We start from the raw sequence: 22363 nt of genomic DNA, 5'->3' as shown, positions 1-22363 counted from the left end.
TGGGCGTCCACCAACGTACTTCTTCCTCTTATATATACCCATATACCCCGAAACCAACAGGGGAGCCACCGAAAAACTATTTCCGCCACCATAACCTTCTATATCCACAAGATCCCATCTTGGAGCCGTCGCCGACACTCTGCCGGAGGGGGAATCCACCTCGGAGGGCCTCTACATCAACTCCAAGGCCTCTCCGACGAGTTGTGAGTAGTTTACCACAGACCTTCGGGTCCATAGTTATTAGCTAGATGGCTTCTTGTCTCTTTTTGGATCTCAATACCATGTTCTCCCCCTCTCTTGTGGAGATCTATTCGATGTAACTCTTTTTGCGGTGTGTTTGTCGAGATCCGATGAATTGTGGGTTTATGATCAAGTCTATCTATGAGAAGTATTTGAATCTCCTCTGAATTCTTTTATGTATGATTGAGTTATCTTTGCAAGTCTCTTCGAAGTATCAGTTTGGTTTGGCCTACTAGATTGATCTTTCTTGCCATGGGAGAAGTGCTTAGCTTTGGGTTCAATCTTGTGGTGTCCTTTCCCAGTGACAGCAGGGGCAGCAAGGCACGTATTGTATTGTTTCCATCGAGGATAAAAAGATGGGGTTTATATCATATTGCATGAGTTTATCCCTCTACATCATGTCATCTTTCTTAAAGCGTTGCTCTGTTCTTAGGAACTTAATACTCTAGATGCATGGTGGATAGCGGTCGATGTGTGGAGTAATAGTAGTAGATGCAGGCAGGAGTCGGTCTACTTGTCACGGACGTGATGCCTATATACATGATCATGCCTAGATAATCTCATAATCATTCACTTTTCTATCAATTGCTCGACAGTAATTTGTTCACACACCGTAATACTTATGCTATCTTGAGAGAAGCCTCTAGTGAAACCTATGGCCCCCGGGTCTATCTTTTCTCATCTAAGCTGTCAATCTACTTTTATTTGCATTTTTAATTTTCCAATCTATATCATAAAATACCAAAAATATATTTATCTTGTCATATTATCTCTATCAGATCTCACTTTCGCAAGTGGCCGTGAAGGGATTGACAACCCCTTTATCGCGTTGGTTGCGAGTTCTTTGTTTGTTTGTGTAGGTGCGTGGAACTTGTGAGGAGCCTCCTACTGGATTGATACCTTGGTTCTCAAAAACTAGGGAAATACTTACGCTACTGTGCTGCATCACCCTTTCCTCTTCAAGGAAAACCAACGCAAGCTCAAGACATAGCAATAAGGTTATCTGTAACAGGTAACAAGTAACAAAAGTAAACAAGGTGCAGAAAGGTGGCCCAATCCTTTTTGTAGCAAATGACAAGCCTGGACAAACTCTTATATAAAGGAAAGCGCTCCCGAGGACACATGTGAATTATCGTCAAGCTAGTTTTCATCATGCTCATATGATTCGTGTTCGGTACTTTGATAATTTGACATGTGGGTGGACCGGTGCTTGGGTACTGCCCTTCCTTGGACAAGCATCACACTTATGATTAACCCCTCTCGCAAGCATCCACAACTACGAAATAAGAATTAAGGTAAACCTAACCATAGCATGAAACATATGGATCCAAATCAACCCCTTACGAAGCAACGCATAAACTAGGGTTTAAGCTTCTATCACTCTAGCAACCCATCATCTACTTATTACTTCCCAATGCCTTCCTCTAGGCCCAAACAATGGTGAAGTGTCATGCAGTCGACATTCACATAACACCACTAGAGGAAAGACAACATACATCTCATCAAAATATCTAACGAATACCAAATTCACATGACTACTTATAACAAGACTTCTCCCATGTCCTCAGGAACAAATGTAACTACTCACAAGTCATATTCATGTTCGTAATCAGAGGGGTATTAATGTGCATAAAGGATCTGAACATATGATCTTCCACCGAATAAACTAACTAGCATCAACTACAATGAGTAATCAACACTGCTAGCAACCCACAAGTACCAATCTGAGGTTTTGAGACAAAGATCGGATACAAGAGATGAACTAGGGTTTGAGAGGAGATGGTGCTGGTGAAGATGTTGATGGAGATTGACCCCCTCCCGATGGGAGGATCGATGGTGATGACGATGGTGACGAGTTCCCCCTCCCGGAGGGATGTTTCCCCGGCAGAACAACTCCGCCAGAGCCCTAGATTGGTTCCGCCAAGGTTCCGCCTCGAGATGACGGTGCTTCATCTCGAAAGCTTCCTTATGATTTTTTCCAGGGCAAAAGACACCTTATACTAGAAGATGGGCATCAGGGGGCGGGGGAGCTTCCAGGTGGCCCATGAGGTAGGGGGCACCCGGGGGGTAGGGCGCGCCCTCCACCCTCGTGGACAGTGGGTGGATCCCCTCTAGTGCTGTCTTCGCCCAATATTTATAATATATTCCAAAACTGACTTTCGTGGAGTTTTAGGACTTTTGGAGTTGTGTAGAATAGGTCTCTAATATTTTGCTCCTTTTCCAGCCCAGAATCCAGCTGCTGTCATTCTCCCTCTTCATGTAAACCTTGTAAAATAAGAGAGAAAAGGCATAAGTATTATGACATAATATGTAGTAACAGCCCATGTTGCAATAAATATCAATATAAAAGCATGATGCAAAATGGACGTATCAACTCCCCCAAGCTTAGACCTCGCTTGTCCTCAAGAGGAAGCCGATATCGAAAAATATGTCCACATGTTTAGAGATAGAGGTGTCGATAAAATAAAATACGGACTGGGGGCATCATGATTATTCTTAGAACAGCAATATATATATATATATATATATATATATATATATATAAATATATATATATATATATATATAGGAAAATGGTTGTGTACTCCTGGGAGTACGTACTCCCGCTTCTCATATACCATATAGATGAATCTTTTATACCACTTTATTATTTTTAATATACTTCATTAGTAATTATTAGCTACCCCAAAATGAGTTCCATGAAAAAATTCATGTGAGTCTACATATTTTTGAATGTTTACGTATATACTGATGTGTTTGTACGTGAAAAAGATATATTACAAAAGGTACATCACAAATAATATTTTTTCAACAAAACTCGTATTGGGTATCTTAGAATATTTAATGAAGTATATTGAGAATAATAAAGAGGTATAATTAATGCGTATATAAGGTATATTGAGAATGGAAGTACATACTCCCAGGAGTACAGAAGAGGAGTCCTATATATATATATATGTATATATATTATCATATGATTTCTTATGCTTAAAGTGACAATCTATTCACAATGTTAAGTATGAATCAGAAACTTCATTAAAAACTAGCAAACTATAATCTCAGTCATTTAAGCAATTGCAATTTATCATAACATCGGAAAGAGTCAAATATAAGAGCTTTTCAGCAAGTCCACATACTCAACTCTCATTTAGTCTTTCACAATTGCTAACACTCACGCGATAATTATGGGTATGAAGTTTTAATCAGACACAGAGAAAGATAGGGGCTTATAGTTTTGCCTCCCAACCTTTTACCTGAAGGGTAATGTCAATAATAATGCTTTATGAAAACCCATATCCAATTGGGTATATATATCAGGATCTTTCCAACACATAGTGCTTGCTAAAGGATAAAGGGTAAAAGGAAAGGTGAAGATCACCATGACTCTTGTATAAGGTAGAAGACAAAAATAAAAGACAGGCCCTTCGCAGAGGGAAGCAGAGGTTGCCATGTGCTTTTAGGGTTGGATGCACAAAATCTTAATGCAAAATAACATCACTTTATATTTCCACTTGTGATAGGGACCTTTATTATGCAGTCCATCGCTTTTATTTCTTTCATATCACAAGCTCGTATAAAGCTTATTTTCTCCACACTAATAGATCATACATATTTAGAGAGCAATTTTTATTGATTGAAACAATGACAACTTACTTGAAGGATCTTACTCAACCATGGGTAGATATGGTGGACTCTCATGGCAAAACTGGGTTTAGGGATGTTTGGAAGCACAAGTAGTATCTCTACTTGGTGCAAATAATTTAGCTAGCATGAGGGGGAAAGGCAAGCTCAACATGTTGGATGATCCATGACAATATAATTTATTTTGGATATAAGAAAAGATAACCCATTACGTTGTCTTCCTTGTCCAACACCAACTTTTTGGCATGTCATATTTTAATGAGTGCTCACAATTACTTACTATTAATATGTGAAAACCTCTCTTTCTTTATTACTTCCTATTAATTGCAACGATGACCAAAGCTATGTTTGTCAACTCTCAACAACTTTTATTCATCATACTCTTTATATGTGTGAAGTCATTACCTTATATAAGGGCAATATGATCTTTTTATTTTCTTTTTATTCTTTCTTTTTCTTTTATTCCCTCAAGATCGTAGCAAGATATCAAAGCCCTCAAATCAAAACTAATCTTTATTATATATAGCTCAAGGACTCAATTACATAGATAGGGATCAACACAAAAACTCAAAGCTAGATCATACTAAACTTTATTCTACTAGATCAAGATATAACCAAAATGATTAAACTAAGAAAAACGGTAAAGATAGAAGTGTGATGGTGATATGATACCGGGGCACCTCCCCCAAGCTTGGCAGTTGCCAAGGGGAGTGCCCATACCCATGTGTTTATGTCTCTTTCTTCGAAGGTGGTGATGATGGAGTTGTTGATGATGTAGGCTTGTCGTTCATCTTCCAAGGCATCGGCTCCCCATCATAGAAGGATGATTGAGTCTCCGGGATCCTCAAATCGGTAGCCAAACTCATCCTCTTGAATCTATATTCATACTCATAGTTTTGGTTTTGCAGGTCATAGATCTGGGCTTGGAGGTGCTCGATCTTCTCGTGAAGCTTGAAGATGGTCTCCCCAATGTTCTTGGCATCCAGCTTGTGGTTGTTGGTGAACTCCGCGATCATCATGTGGTTGGCATTGAGTCCGCGTTCCACCATCCCTTGGCACTTGAAAACTTGTTGCTCCATTGCTTCGAGTCTAGTCTCCACGCTTCTGGTCCTCCTTGGTCCCTCAACATCGCGGATGTGCAGCACCCCATCGCGCATCTCAATGGTTTGAGGGTGTTGCAACACCTCCGCGAGGTAGGAATTGATGACCTTCTCGAAAAACTTGTCCTTGGGGGCACTTGAAGACGTCATGGTGATCTAGATATGTCAGAAAAATAGCTCGAAACAAAAGCAGATGATTTTGTCGTGGTACGGTGGTCAAAACCTTCGGAGATTATATAATGAATTTTTACCGACCAAAAGAAGTATCATGCAAGAAAACGGATTCCGGATGGCACACGAGGTGCCCACGAGGCAGGGGGTGCACCCTCCACCCTTGTGGACGCCTCGTGTCCTTTCCTGACTACTTCTTATTTTCCTATTTTCTTCAATATTCCAAAAACGGAAAAAAATTCTATTAGAACTATTTTGTCATGCCATCTTTTAACCCTTTCTTTGAACAACTTGGCATTCTCATAGGCCTGTGTTCTCCATTCATCAAGTGAGCTAATGTCAAATAGCCTCTTTTCACCGGCAAGTTTGAAATCATAATTGAACTCTGAACTCTTTAATGGCCCAATATGCCTTATGTTCTAGTTCGAGAGGTAAGTGACATGCTTTTCCATAAACCATTTTATACGGAGACATACCCATAGGATTTTTATATGCAGTTCTATAGGCCCATAATGCATCATCAAGTTTCTTGGACCAATTCTTTCTAGATCTATCAACAGTCTTTTACAAAATTAATTTAAGCTCTCTATTACTCAATTCTACTTGACCGCTAGACTGTGGATGGTATGGAGATGCAATTCTATGGTTAACATCATACTTAGCAAGCATCTTACGAAAAGCAACATGAATAAAATGTGAACCACCATCAGTCATTAAATATCTAGGGACTCCAAACCTCGGAAAGATAATTTCTTTAAGCATCTTAATAGAAGTGTTATGATCATCACTACTAGTTGGAATATCTTCTACCCACTTAGTAACGTAATCAACATCAACTAGAATATGTGTATATCCATTATAGGAAGGAAACGGTCCCATATAATCAAAGCCCCAGACATCAAATGGTTCAATAACAAGTGAATAGTTCATAGGCATTTCTTGACGTCTACTAATATTACCAATTCTTTGACATTCATCGCAAGACAAAACAAACTTACGGGCATCTTTGAATAGAGTAGGCCAATAAAAACCGGACTGCAATACCTTATGTGCAGTTCTATCTCCAGTGTGGTGTCCTCCATATGCCTCGCAGTGACACTTGCATAGGATCTGTTTCTGTTCATTCTTAGGTACACAATGTCTAATAACACCATCTACTCCTTCTTTATAAAGGTGTGGGTAATCCCAGAAGTAATGTCTTAAATCATAGAAAACCTTTTTCTTTTGCTGATATGTGAAACTAGGTGGTATAAATTTAGCAACAATGTAATTAGCATAATCAGCATACCATGAAGCAGTACGAGAAGCATTTATGACAGCTAATTGTTCATCAGGAAAGCTATCATCAATAGGCAGTGGGCCATCAAGAACATTCTCTAACCTAGATAAGTTGTCTGCAATGGGGTTCTCAGCTCCCTTTCTATCAATAATATGCAAATCAAATTCTTCTAGCAAGAGAACACATCTAATAAGTCTAGGTTTAGCATCTTTCTTTTCCATAAGGTATTTAATAGTAGCATGATCAGTGTGAATAGTTACTTTGGAATCAACAATATAAGGCCTGAACTTATCACAAGCAAACACAACTGCTAAAAATTCTTTTTCAGTAGTAGCATAATTTCTTTGGGCACTGTCTAGAGTTTTACTAGCATATTGGATAACATTTAATTTCTTATCAACCCTTTGTTCTAGAACAACACCTACAACATAATCACTAGCATCACACATGATTTCAAAGGGTAAATTCCAATCAGGTGGCTGAACAATATGTGTAGAAATAACGGCTTTCTTAAGTATTTCAAATGCTTCTACACAATCATCATCAAAGACAAAAGGAACATCTTTTTGTAATATATTAGTCAGAGGCCTAGATTTTTTTTAGAAATCTTTAATGTACCTCCTATAAAAACTGGCATCACCAAGAAAACTTCTTATACCTTTGATGTCCTTAGGACACAACATCTTTTCAATAGCATCAACTTTAGCTTTGTCAACTTCAATACCTCTTTTAGAAATTTTATGCCCCAAGACAATACCTTCATTAACCATAAAGTGGCACTTCTCCCAATTCAAGACAAGATTAGTTTCTTCACATCTCTACAAGACTCGATAAGGTTGCTTAAGCAACCATCAAAAGAAGTTCCATATACGGAGAAATCATCCATGAAAACCTCAACAATCTTTTCACAAAAGTCAGATAATATAGCAGTCATGCATCTTTGAAAGGTAGCAGGTGCTTGCATAAACCAAAAGGCATACGTCTATAAGCAAAGGTACCAAAAGGGCAAGTAAAATTGGTCTTATCCTGATCCTCTTTTGACACATGTATTTGAGAGAAACCAGAATAACCATCTAGAGAGCAAAAATGTGTATGTTTGGATAATCTTTCTAGCATTTGATCGATAAAAGGTAGAGGGTAATGATCTTTTCTAGTAGCTCCCTTCTTAGGGTAATGATCTTTCTAGCATTCTTTGTGGGATCAATTCATCTTTATCATTAGGAAGAACAGTAATACCTCCCTTCTTAGGGACAAAATGGACGGGACTTACCCACTGACTATCAGCAACATGATAAATTATACCTGCCTCCAGAAGCTTTAATATTTCATTTCTTACCACTTCTTTCATCTTAGGGTATAACCGTCGTTGGTGATCAGCAACTGGTTTAGCGTCTTTCTCCAATTTTATTTTGTGCTGGCATAGAGTGGGGCTAACGCCCTTAAGATCATCAAGAGTATATCCAATAGCAGCACGGTGCTTCTTCAGAGTTTTCAATAATTTCTCTTCTTCCCGCTCTGAAAGGTTAGCACTAATAATAACAGGATATATCTTCTTTTCATTAAGATAAGCATATTTAAGAGTATCAGGTAATGGTTTAAGCTCAAACACGGGATCACCCTTGGGTGGAGGAGGATCCCCTAGGATTTCAACATGCAAGTTGTGTTTCAAAATGGGTCTCTGTTTAAAGAATACTTCATCTATTTCCCTTCTTTCATTCATGAACATATCATTTTCATGGTCTAGCAAATACTATTCTAAAGGATCATTAGGAGGCACGTCAATAGAAGCAAGACCAATAATTTCATCTTTACTAGGCAATTCTTTATCATGGGGTTGTCTACAGAATTTAGCAAAATTGAAATCATGAGACATATCCCCTAAACCAACAGTAACAATATCCTTTTCACAGTCTATCTTAGCATTAAAAGTATTCAAGAAGGGTCTACCAAATATAGTGGGACAAAAGTCATCTTGTGGGGAACCAAGTACAAGAAAATCAGTAGGATATTTAAGTTTCCCACACAAGACTTCAACATCTCTAACAATCCCAACTGGTGAAATAGTATCTCTATTGGCAAGCTTAATAGTAACATCAATACCTTCTATTTCAGAAGGTGCAATATCATGCATAATTTCTTTGTATAAGGAATGAGGTATTGCAGTAACACTAGCACTCATATCACATAAGCCATGGTAACAATGATCTCCTATTTTAATAGAAACGAAATGCATGCCAACAACAGGTCTATGTTTATTTTTAGTATCGGGTCTAGTAATTCTAGTAGCTTCATCACAGAATTAAATAACATGCCCATCAATATTATCGACCAAGAGATCCTTAACCATAGCAATACAGGTTCAACTTTAATTTGCTCAGGGGGTGCAGGTGTTTTAGCATTACTCTTAGAACCACAGTTGAAGCTTTAGCATGATCCTTTATTCTAGCAGGGAAAGGTGGTTTCTCGATATAAGCAGTAGGAACAATAGGCTCAACATTATAAGTGATAGTATTTTCTTCAACTTTAATAGGTTCTACTACTTCTACTTTAATGGGAGGATGATATTTAAACCACTTCTCTTTAGGGATATCAACATGATTAGCAAATGATTCACAAAAAGAAGCTACTATCTCAGAGTCAAGTCCATATTTAGTGCTAAATTCAAGAAAAACATCGGTATCCATAAAAGATTTAACACAATCAAACTTAGGTGTTATACCGGACTCCTTACCTTCATCGAGATCCCAATCTTCAGAGTTGCGTTTAATTCTCTCCAATAAATCCCATCTGAATTCAATAGTCTTCATCATAAAAGAACCAGTACAAGAAGTATCGAGCATGGAGCGATTATTGAGAGAAAGCCGAGCATACAAATTTTGAATAATAATTTCTCTTGAGAGCTCATGATTGGGGCATGAATATAACATTGACTTAAGCCTCCCCCAAGATTGAGCGATACTTTCTCCTTCATGAGGCAAAAAATTATATATATAATTGCGATCACGATGAACCAGATGCATAGGATAAAACTTCTGATGAAATTCCAATTTCAGTCGGTTGTAGTTCCTGTTGGAAATATGCCCTAGAGGCAATAATAAAATGGTTATTATTGTATTTCCTTGTTCATGATAATTGTATTTTATTCATGCTATAATTGTATTGACCGGAAACCGTTTCCCATATGTGAATACATAGACCACAACATGTCCCTAGTGAGCCTCTAGTTGACTAGCTCGTTGATCAACAGATGGTCATGGTTTCCTGACCATGGACATTGGATGCCATTGTTAACGGGATCACGTCATCAGGAGAATGATGTGATGGACAAGACCCAATCCTAAGCATAGCACAAGATCGTGTAGTTCGTTTGCTAAAGCTTTTCTAATGTCAAGTATCATTTCCTTAGACCATGAGATTGTGTAACTCCCTGATACCGTAGGAGTACTTTGGGTGTACCAAACATCACAACGTAACTGGGTGGCTATAAAGGTGCACTACAGGTATCTCCGAAAGTGTCTATTGGGTTGGCACGAATCGAGACTGGGATTTGTCACTCCGTATGACGGAGAGGTATCTTTGGGCCCACTCGGTAATGCATCATCATAATGAGCTCAATGTGACTAAGTAGTTAGTCACGGGATCATGAATTATGGAACGAGTAAAGTGACTTTCCGGTAACGAGATTAAACGAGGTATTGGGATACCGATGATCGAATCTCGGGCAAGTAACGTACCGATTGACAAAGGGAATTGCATACGGGATTGCTTGAATCCTTGACATCTGGTTCATCTGATGAGATCATCGTGGAACATGTGGGAGCCAACATGGGTATCCAGATCCCGCTCTTGGTTATTGGCCAGAGAGCTGTCTCGGTCATGTCTGCATGATTTCCGAACCCGTAGGGTCTACACACTTAAGGTTCGGTGACGCTAGAGTTGTTATGGGAAATAGTATGTGGTTACCGAAGGTTGTTCGGAGTCCCGGATGAGATCTGGACATGACGAGGAGCTCCGGAATGGTCCGGAGGTGAAGATCGGTATATTGGACGAAGGGTATTGGATTCCGGAATTGTTCCGGGGGTACCAGGTGATGACCAGCGTGTCCGAAAGGGGTTTCAGAGGCCCCGACAAGTGTTGGGGGGCCTTATGGGCCAAGGGGAGGGGGCACATCAGCCCACTAAGGGGCTGAGCGCCCCTCCCACCCCATCTCACGTAACCTGGAGAGGTGGGGGTGCCACCCCTAGGGCAGCCACCCCTCCCGTCTTGGGGGGCAAGTTTCCTAGGGGTGGGGGCGCCCAAACCCATCTAGGGTTTCCCCTGTGGCCGCCGCCCCTCCCCTAGGGAACCCTAGGGCGCCTCCTCCTCCTCCCTTCCCCCTATATATAGTGAGGGAGAGAGAGGGCAGCCGCACCCTTCCCCTGGCGCAGCCTTCTCCCTCCTCCAACACCTCCTCCTCCTCCGTAGTGCTTGGTGAAGCCCTGCCAGAGAACCACGAGCTCCATCACCACCATGCCATCGTGCTATCGGAGTTCTCCCTAAACTTCTCCTCTCCCCTTGCTGGATCAAGAAGGAGGAGACGTCTCCGGGCTGTACGTGTGTTGAACACGGAGGCACCATTGTTCGGTGCTTAGATCGGATTCGGCCGCGATCTGGATCGCTTCGTGAACGACTCCACCGTCCGCGTTCTTGTAACGCTTCCGCTTAGCGATCTTCAAGGATATGAAGATGCACTCCCTCTCTCTCTTGTTGCTAGTCTCTCCATAGATTGATGTTGGTGATGCGTAGAAATTTTGAATTTCTGCTACGTTCCCCAACAGTGGCATCACGAGCTAGGTCTATGAGTAGTTTCTATGCACGAGTGGAACACAAGTTGTTGTGGGCGTTGATTTTGTTCAATATGCTTACAGTTACTAGTCCTATCTTGTTTTGACGGTATTGTGGGATGAAGCGGCCCGGACCGACCTTACACGTACACTTACGTGAGACAGGTTCCACCGACTAACATGCACTTGTTGCGTAAGGTGGCTAGCGGGTGTCTGTCTCTCCCACTTTAGTCGGATCGGATTCGATGAAAAGGGTCCTTATGAAGGGTAAATAGCAATTGGCATATTGATGTCTACTACACAACCTCCTTCTTGTAGACGTTGTTGGGCCTGCAAGTGCACAGGTTTGTAGGACAGTAGCAAATTTCCCTCAAGTGGATGACCTAAGGTTTATCAATCCGTAGGAGGCATAGGATGAAGATGGTCTCTCTCAAGCAAGCCTGCAACCAAATAACAAAGAGTCTCTTGTGTCCCCAATACACCCAATACAATGGTAAATTGTATAGGTGCACTAGTTCGGCGAAGAGATGGTGATACAAGTGCAAAATAGATAGTAGATAAAGGTAATTGTAATCTGAAATTATAAAAACAGCAAGGTAGCAAGCGATAAAAGTGAGCGTAAACGGTATTGCAATGATAGGAAACAAGGCCTAGGGTTCATACTTTCACTAGTGCAAGTTCTCTCAACAATAATAACATAGATAGATCATATAACAATCCCTCAACATGCAACAAAGAGTCACTCCAAAGACACTAATAGCGGAGAACGAACAAAGAGATTATGGTAGGGTACGAAACCACCTCAAAGTTATGCTTTCGGATCAATCTATTCAAGAGTTCGTACTAGAATAACAACTTAAGACACAAATCAATCAAAACCCTAATGTCACCTAGATACTCCATTGTCACCTCAAGTATCCATGGGCATGATTATACGATATGCATCACACAATCTAAGATTCATCTATTCAACCAACACAAAGTACTTCAAAGAGTGCCCCAAAGTTTCTACCAGAGAGTCAAGAACGTGTGCCAACCCCTATGCATAGGTTCATGGGCGGAACCCGCAATTTTGTCACCAAAACATATATCAAGAGGCACATGATATCCCATTGTCACCACAGATAAGCACGGCAAGACATACATCAAGTGTTCTCATAAAAGACTCAATCCGATAAGATAACTTCAAAGGGGAAAACTCAATTCATCACAAGAGAGTAGAGGGGGAGAAACATCATAAGATCCAACTACAATAGCAAAGCTCGGGATACATCAAGATCGTGCCATAGGGGGAACACGAGAGAGAACACGAGAGAAAGAGAGAGATCAAACACATAGCTACTGGTACATACCCTCAGCCTCGAGGTGAACTACTCCCTCCTCGTCATGGAGAGCGCCGGGATGATGAAGATGGCCACCGGTGAAGGATTCCCCCTCTGGCAGGGTGCCGGGAAGGGCTCCCGAGAGGTTTTTGGTGGCTGTAGAGGCTTGCGGCAGCGGAACTTCCGATCTATCTTCTCCGTGGACGTTTTTAGGGTACGTGGGACTATATAGGCGAAAGAAGTCGGTCGGGGGGTGCTCGAGGGGCCCACGAGATAGGGGGGCGCGCCCTACAGGGGGAGGGTGCCCTCCTATCTCGTGGAGTCCTCGAGTATCTTCTGACTTGAACTCCACGTCTCCAGGATGATATTCTTCCAAAAAATCACGTTGCCAAAGGTTTCATTCCGTTTGGACTCCGTTTGATATTCCTTTTCTTCGAAATACTGAAACAGGCAATAAAACAACAATATGGGCTGGGTCTCCGGTTAATAGGTTAGTCCCAAAAGTAATATAAAAGTGTATAATAGAGCCCATAATCATTCAAAACAGATAATACAATAGCATGGAACAATAAAAAATTATAGATACGTTGGAGACGTATCAAGCATCCCCAAGCTTAATTCCTACTCGTCCTCAAGTAGGTAAATGATAAAAATAGAATTTTTGATGTGGAATGCTACCTAGCATGATTCTCAATATAATTTCTCTTTATTGTGGCATGAATATTCAGATCCAAATAATACAAAATAAAAGTTCATATTGACATAAGAAATAGTAATACTTCAAGCATACCAAGCAAGTAATCATGTCTTCTCAAAACAACATGGCCAAAAGAAAGTTATCCCTACAAAATCATATAGTCTGGCTATGCTCTATCTTCATCACACAAAGTATTTAATCATGCACAACCCTGATGACGAGCCAAGCAATTGTTTCATACTTTAATAATCTCAAACTCTTTCAACTTTCACGCAATACATGAGCATGAGCCATGGACATAGCACTATATGTGGAATAGAATGGTGGTTGTGGAGAAGACAAAAAGGAGAAGATAGTCTCACATCAACTAGGCGTATCAACGGGCTATGGAGATGCCCATTAATAGATATCAATGTGAGTGAGTAGGGATTGCCATGCAACAGTTGCACTAGAGCTATAAATATATGAAAGCTCAACAAAAGAAACTAAGTGGGTGAGCATCCAACTTGCATTGATTCCCGCGGGAACCGAGGCGATGAGGGCAACGAAGCAGCCATCTCGCTGACTTGGCGGGCCCGCGGCTGTTTCACGCCAAAACACTCGCCCCCGGGAGCCCGAGCGCGTCGGGTTCGGCCTAGGTCCGCCGGCTGATTTCGGCCCAAGCCGGCGAAAAACGGGCTCCTCGGGGTGCGACTGGGTCATTTTTTCGGCGCCGACGCAAAAAATCGCCTGGGGAGGCCGTGTTGGGGGCGCGGCTGGAGATGCTCTTAGGCTCTTTTCACTCCTTATTCCTTCATCCATCGTGATCTCACCCAAAACTTGAAAACTTCAATCACACAAAACTTAACAAAACCTTCGTGAGATCCGTCAGTATAATAAAGCAAATCACCACTCTAAGTACTATTGCAAACCCATTCATATTTCATTATTGCATTATATCTACTGTATTCCAACTTTACCATGGCTTATACCCCCCGATACAATCCATAGATTCATCAAAATAAGCACACAACACAACGAAAACAGAATATATCAAAAGCAGAATAGTCTGTAGTAATCTGAACTTCGACCATACTTATGTAACTCCAAAAATTCTGAAAAATTAGGACAACTTAGAAAATTTGTATATCAATCTTGTGTAAAACCTTCAGAATTTTTCGTCGCTTCTATGATTTATGAAAATGATTTTATTGGACGCAAAAGTTTCTGTTTTCTAACAAGATCAAATCAACTATCACCAAACATAATCCCAAAGGCTTTACTTGGCACAGACACTAACTAAAACATGAAAAACACAATCAGAGCAGTAGCATAATTGTGAAATACTGAAGAACAGAAAGAAAAACGCAAAAATAAAATTTATTCATTGGGTTGCCTCCCAACAAACGCTATCGTTTTATGCCTCTAGCTAGGCATATAGCATAGATTCAAGTTTTATCCTCTTTCTTCTTATTTTCCATAGATGTGTTCTTGTCAGGAGGTTTTGCAAAAATAACTTGAAACGCATTATCCATAGAAATTTTAGCATTATCAAGTTGCCCATCTACGTATCCCCTTTGATTTCCGGCCACAATCCAAGAATATTGTTGATTAACATCATTGAAAACTTGTTGGATTATATCTAAAATGGGGATTTCCTTTTTAAGGTTCTCATAATTTTTTTGATTATTTCCGAGCAAATGTCTCAACATATAATCACTATTATAAAGGATCTCATCTATCACCAGTTTTTCACCGCTCATACCATAAAAATTAAAAATTTCCCTAGCTTCCCATACTATGTAATTAAATTCATTCATAAGAACAAGGGTAGCTAACTTTTTAGCTTTAGGATCCTTTATAACGGGTAGCTCATAAAAAATCTTTCCAAGGTAGGATGGGTACGGATAAATCTATTTTCAAGTTTCAGAACTAGTGCTGAAATAGCTTCCACATAAGACTTAGTTCTTTTAAGTATATAGGGGTATCATCAAGAGTCAAATTTCCAACACAATTGAAAAATTCTTGAATATGTTTGTGACGCCCCCGATTCGACCGTACACTAATCATACACGCAAATGTATATGATCAAGCTCAGGGACTCACGGGAAGATATGACAACACGACTCTAGACACAAATTAAAATAATACAAGCTTTATATTACAAGCCAGGGGCCTCGAGGGCTCGAATACAAAAGCTCGATATAGAAGAGTCAGCGAAAGCAACAATATCTAAGTACAGACATAAGTTAAGCAAGACTGCCTTAAGAAGGCTAGCACAAAAGCAACAATGATCGAAGAGGAAAGGCCTCTTGCCTGGGACCTCCTAACTACTCCTGGTCATCGGCGGGCTCCACGTAGTAGTAGGCACCCTCGGGGTAGTAGTAGTAGTCGTCGGGGGTGGCATCTTGCTCCTAGGATCCACCATCTGGTTGCAGCAACCGGAAAGAGGAAAGAATGGGGGCAAGGGTAGCAAAGCAACCGTGAGTACACATCCAAAGTACTCGCAAGCATCAGATCTATACTAAGTATGCATTGGTATCAAAGAAAGGTATGTATCTGTGGACTGAACTGCAGAATGCCAGAATAGAGGGGAAGGCCTAGCCTATCAAAGACTAGCATATTCAAGCAGCTCCAAGCATCTTGCAGCATTCAGAAGAGTATAAAATAGCATTTTAATTAACAAGCATGTTGTAACATTAACGCCCAGAGATCCTTTCTCGACTCCCTGCGAGAAAGCAATCCCGGAGCCAATATATCCATGTCATGTCTCAAGTAACCAGTTCTAGTTGTGATAGATCAGGATACAAGTCTGAACGTCCACTACCGTAGACACAATATTCGAATAGACAACTTCCCTGCAGGGGTGCACCACGTTACCCAACACGCTTGATTACTCTGGCCGGACACATTTTTCTGAGTCAATGCCCAGCCTCGGAAGATCAACATGTCGCAGCCCTACCTAGGCTCAGCAAAGAGGTCCCCGCCAGTCTACATTCTAAGCGCTCAGGGGTCTTGGGCCCATCGCCCTTTGCACTTTGGGTCGTTGTGCACAAGGGGATACTAGCACCACCTCTGCCTGGATGGCGCGATCCGGCCCGACCACAATGTTGAACTGGACGTCTGACAAAGCTTCGGCTGATACTGCGACGTCGAGGCCCATAACTACTCTCGCATGGTGGTTAGTGTGTAAAGGCCAAAGGCAAACTCAGAACAAATACCCAAACATGTTAGTGCATTGGGGGCTCGCGGAGACGAGCAGAGACTCACGATAATGTGACCCCGTCGCCCCGTCTCATGGACTTACGGCAATGGCCCAGAATGCTCGGCCGTGCCTCATAGAAAACTCACGGGTGCTCTACGGGCCCACCCGACTTTTACATCAGCTCGCGGGTACCCCTCAGGACCGACCCGACTTCAATAATGGTCTCAAGTAAAGTCCGGGTAACCAAGTGTCCAAAACATCAAGGGGGAAAACCCGAGGAATCACCCTCGGTGGATTCCACTCGATGTAATCATCAAGGTGAACGTGGAAGGAATCACCCTCGAGGTCCACACTTGAGAGGTTGCACGACAGTGTCATATCAGGAGTGGTCAAGGAGGAACCACCCTCGATGACCACGACCGAATAGCTACACTACAGAATTATCATCAGGAGTGTGTTACGAGGTATCACCCTTGGCACTCGATAGTAGCTCTGCAGAGTGGAGCAACAAAAAGGGGTGTGATGCGATGTGAGGTGTAGGGCTCTGGTTGTCGATCACGTTGATCGAGTCATCGATGATGAAGCAGGGACAACAAGGACAAGGTGGGGGTAACTGATGGATCACTAACCAACCTATACTAAGAAATTTAGGATAAGAAGGTTACGAAAGCAGGCTATGCATCAGAATAGGAGCAATCAATTACAGTAGCAAAATCCAATGCAAGCATGAGAGAATGGAATGGGCAATATCGAAATGATCAAAGGCGGGCTTGCCTTGAAGCTCCGCTGAAAGGGAAGAAGGGTCGTCGTCGACGCAGTCGATCACACAGGCATTGGCAGTAAATTTTTTTATTTTTTTGGTTTCGGCTTCGGTTCAATGTTCGGCTTGTCGGTTTTTACGCCCACCCTCCCCGGAATTTTCGGTATAGGTATAGATATTAGAATAGACCCAAAAACAACCATATAGGCCCAAAAGCATGAGGGCCCACGATGGCCGAACGTGCCACGAGCCGGCCCATATACTAAAAGAGCATGGCACAACACGTTAAGTAAGTAAATGGGGAGCCCCTATTTGACGCTCTTTGCGTCAAATTGGCGGCGCCATGCACAGGGGCAGCTCGACTGGGCCGGCCCATGAAGCTGCACCGCGGGTCGAAAGAGATGGCAAAAATAAAATGCAGGCACGGCAAGGATTCGAACTGGCGACCAACTGCTTGGGACCGCGCAAACGTACCCACTACGCTAGACTAGTTTAGCTAGCTGAAGAGCAACGCACGAGTTAAAGTACTAACATATGACTTGTGTGTTGTAGCGAATAGGAACCAATTACTGTAGCGAACCCGAAATTGGTTGCTATATTGATTTTTTTAAGTGTAATTTCTTATAGCGACAGTTTGCCGCAACAAGCGTCATATAGGATATTCCGTGTTGGCGTACCTTCTCATCTTACACCCGCTCCTAACAAAAGTCCAGTGCTACGAGAGATCGAACCAGAGACCTCCAGCTTCACGCAATGTTCTGCTAGCCAGAAGAAACAACCACACTGAATGATTAAACAACAACACAACTCTATAAGAACCAAAAAGCAACGCGGATCCAACATTTTTCTTTTTCTTTTTTCTTTCGTTTTTGATTTTTTTTGTTCGAAATTCCAAAACATGCTCTCTGCACTGACGCTAGCTCACAAATAAGAGAAAAATGTTATGTTTTCAAAAATAATCCGTATATTTCTAAAAATGTTCAGGATTCTAAAAATTGTTCACGTCTAAAGAAATCCGATTTGCTTAAAAAAGAATGTTTTATGAAACATGATCACTTTAAAAAAACAAATTTTGACAAAAACACAAGCATTTTCTAAAAATGCGAACAATTTTTGAAAAGCACCAAAAAATATGGGAACATATGGACTTTTATTTGAAAACAGGAAAACTATTTTGAATCTCTTAACAAAACTATTAGACAAGAACATTTGTTAAAACTGCCAAACAAAAAAATAAAATGTGAACATTTTTTGCAAACAGAAACAATTTTAGGAAACACCAAAGTTTTTTGAAAACATGAACATTTTTTTAACTGTGGAACAAATTTGGAAACATGAATAATTTTTTAAGACACGAACATTTTTTAGTACGAGAACAATTTTTGAAATTTGCAAACAATTTTTGGAAACACAAAAGTTTTTTGAAATACGAACATTTTTTAAACCGCAGAACAAACTTGGAAACATGAACAATTTTTGGAAACCCAAACATTTTTCGAAATAGAGAACAATTTTTGAAATTTGTGAACAATTTTTGGAAAAACAATTTTTTTCTGAGAAGACGAACATTTTTTAAAACTGCAGAATCAATTTGAAAACCTGAACAATGTTCGGAAACATGAACATATTTTGAAACTCCCATTTTTTTGTAAAATACGGATTGTTTTATAAATAATGAAAGATTGTCAAAATACAGGATTGTTTAGAAATAATACGAAAAAGGAAAAGGAAACAAAAAGTAACAGAAAATCAAAATAAACGAACAAATTTTGATTTTTTTTATTTCCGAACAAAAACTGAAAATAGGAACATTTTGTGAAATTTAGGACATATTTTGAACTTTTTGAAATTTCTGAACATATTTTGAAAAACGAAAAAAAGTGAAAAAGGTAAATGAAGAAAGTAAAATAAAAGAAAAGATAAACAGGAACATAAAATGAAGCATAAAAAAGAAAAAACGAAAAAACAAAGTAAAAAAACCGAGAAAACCCGAATGGAAACAACACAGGAAAAACTCGGTTCAGGGAACCTACTAGAAGGTTCACAAAACCGTTGGCTGCACCGTGTAAAGCTTGAAGTGGGTCGGCCCAATTATCGTCGCTCTCGTACTTGCCCCTGTGCGAAACCCAGACAATTCGCCGCAGAGAGCGGCAAATAGGGTTTTCCAAGTAAGCCGAAAGTAAATATGCCGTGCCAGGCAAGTTTAGACTTGGGCCGGGCTGGGCCGGCCAGGTACAGGTGCGGGTCTTCGAGCATTTGAGAGAGAGAGAGAGAGATCAATCACCCCCTCCCCTTCCGCCGCCTCCGCCTCTGCCTCGATTTCGACTCCTTTCCTCTCCACTGCCCCTTCTTATACGGGACGTTCATGAGGCGGCCCCGCCCGGATCCAGCCCCCCGCCGTTCTTCTACCAGTGCTGCTGGCGGCGTCCACGCCGCACTCCCGTGCCGCCCGATGCCCGCTGCCACCGGTGGTCAACCAACCGGAGGAAGGTAACCCCTACCCCCAAACTCTAATAAATTTCCTAACCCTAAAAGCCTTAATGAAAATTTAGGTGACTTATAAGCTCGGTTATCTTATCGAGCCTTGCCTATAGTTAGGATGGGCAAACTAGCCCAGCCGAGCTAGGGTTTCGAGGCAAGGCATATTATTGGTTTGGTCCCCTTGCTCCCGATGGCAAAGATTTTCATTGTTCTTCGTTTGGATTTTAACTTGACGAGATACATTCATCACTTTGCCATGAGGTTGAGGTTACCAACTTCCCTCGACTGGCTCAATTATTGATTTGCGTATAACAGCTTCCGTATAGACATATCTATGTATCTATTATTCTGCTTATTAAGTGCTTTGAAGTCTTTGATCAAAATATGTGCAGTGCTTAGTACAAGAGAAGAGGGGATTCAAAAAGGAAAAAACATGACAGGTAACAACAGAAATCTGTTTTCTTAACAAAAATCGTAGTACATCAAGTGATTTGATTAGTGTCATTGAATTTTTTTCAAAAGTACAAGTCTCTGATCAAAATATGCACAGTACTGACAAGAGAAGAGGAGATTAAAAAATTGTAGGAAAAAACAGGACACGCAAAGCAGGTCAACAGAAAAATCAGTCATTAGAGCTGATGTTTTAGCTGTAAAAGGAGTATGAAAGCTGCTATGGTCACTGCTAGCTTTTCACTCACCCCCACACTGCCTGCAGCACCTGCACGCCTTGCCATGACGGTTCCTTGCTTTTGGCAGAAAGCTAGCCCATCAAGGCTAGGTGGGCTATTTCTGTTTGGGCAAAGGATGCAAGCAGCCCCTTAGATTTTTGTATTATCTTAATGCCTTATCGCTAGCAAATCTGTTTTCTTGCTGTCATCTCAGCTAGTTTCTCACTCTCTTTTTAGGTTAGTTGAGGTGTTTGATGTCTAATGGTTTTTACAACCATGCTCTACTTGTTGTAAATGACATTGTTTCATCGACTCCAGGGTTGGGAAGATGCAGAAAAGCATGCGCAAGCGAAGAGGCAAGCACATAGGTTGCTTTAACAAAAAGCAAAATGCTAGCAGAACAAAACTTATGCAACGTGAGTCTTCATACTTCTATTGCCCCTGCAAGTATTTTTACACAGCCAAACTGTTGTAGCACTCACAATTGTTTACCTGTACCATGTTTCTTTAATTAACTAGGACCTATCCATCCAGATATTACATTTGAAGATGGATTTGGTAACTTGGTTAAATCCTGTCAAAGTTCCTCGAGTGAACGCACCAAACAGATTGAGTCAGAACTATCAGAAAGTTTTGTCTCCCTTGCTTCATTTGTTGGTAATTAATATTATCATATGCCCATTATTTTCCATTAATTTTCTGAGTACCCCTTCATTGTTGCAACCACTTAATTTTCAACTGACATGTCGTTTCTTTAAACAGATGGTACGCATGTGATTAACTCTTTTGAAGAGGAATTTGAGGACAATACCTGGAGCACACTCAGTGAAAATGTTGCTTTAACTATGTCTGAATGTGTCGTCTCACTTGCTTCATTCAATGGTGATTTTTGTTCGTCGTATTCTCGCTTTTGTTTTTCCTTGTTTCCCCGATTATTATTGACCAAATTATGATGTGTGCAGGAAATTCAAGGTGTTTTGCTTGCACAGGCGTATATATAAACTGTAATCCCGTGAGAATCCTTACTACAGCAAGTTTGGTTAAAACTTCTGGCGATGGAAACAAGATTGATGATAACTTGCGGGTTGGTATTGGCAATGCGCATCATTGTTTGTGCCTTTTGTTTGTCCGTTTATGACACTGGTTTAACCTTATCATTGCAGATTGAAGTGCACCTTAATAATAAACAACATGTCACGGGGACATTGAAACATTATGATCTACGCTATAATGTTGCAGTTGTTGAGATCATGGGTTCCTACAGTTCTTGTGCAGTGGATGTGGAAGAGCGTATTTCTTTCACCCCTAATATTGAGGTTTTAGCTGTAGGGCGTCTCTTTGAACGTCCAAAATTAATGGCCTCAAGAGGGGTGTTAATTGACAGAGAAAGCAAACTTGCTTGCGAAGAGCTTGGGATTTCCACTTGTAAAATCACCAAAGTATATGTATATTTTGCCTGCTTGTATGTTTCGCATGTTGCAAAATAATTATTTGTATTAGAAATATGATCAATGCATCATTGAATCTGTGTATTAATTATGCATTACCATTTTTTTGCATCCCCTTTTTCTGGTGTCACTTATGTCTTTCTTTGTTCTATAGGCTGGGATTGGAGGGCCTCTTATTGATGCTTGTGGGAATTTGATTGGCATGAATTTCTTCCATGATGAAGAAACCCCATACCTACCGAGGGAAAAAATTCAGGAAGTCTTGGGATATTTTGATGAACAATGGTATGTCTTAACATTTTTTGTAATGGTATAATGTTGAGATTTGAGGAAGCTCTTTTTGATGCCCTGAGATTTACATGTTGTACATGGTTTCTGTTCCAACAACATCCGCAGTCTTCACAATTTTCCACGCTCTTTACCATCCCAAGATTCCCAACATTAAGTAGGCATATCTTGCTTGGATATATAGTAGCCCGAAGGCTCAAGTTCTGATCTGCAGCTTACTGAGGCTATGATTCCATGGGCTTATCAATGTTTCTACTCCT

At 40.8% G+C, this 22363-nt stretch overlaps 1 protein-coding gene across 1 annotated transcript; it reads left to right on the top strand.

Annotated features, from left to right (window-relative positions):
- The first annotated feature begins 20664 nt into the window (after positions 1 to 20664).
- On the top strand, positions 20665 to 21854 carry LOC119347272. Its single transcript, XM_037616118.1, has 5 exons — positions 20665 to 20783; positions 20887 to 21024; positions 21130 to 21249; positions 21330 to 21451; positions 21531 to 21854. The coding sequence occupies exons 1-5, from the start codon at positions 20696 to 20698 to the stop codon at positions 21852 to 21854; spliced, it is 792 nt and encodes a 263-aa protein (XP_037472015.1). The 5' UTR covers positions 20665 to 20695.
- The last annotated feature ends 509 nt before the right edge of the window (positions 21855 to 22363 follow it).

Source organism: Triticum dicoccoides, unplaced genomic scaffold (genome assembly GCF_002162155.2).
Source record: "Triticum dicoccoides isolate Atlit2015 ecotype Zavitan unplaced genomic scaffold, WEW_v2.0 scaffold62384, whole genome shotgun sequence".
In the NCBI taxonomy this organism is placed as follows: domain Eukaryota; kingdom Viridiplantae; phylum Streptophyta; class Magnoliopsida; order Poales; family Poaceae; genus Triticum; species Triticum dicoccoides.
This window is presented reverse-complemented; position numbering and strand designations above follow the sequence as displayed.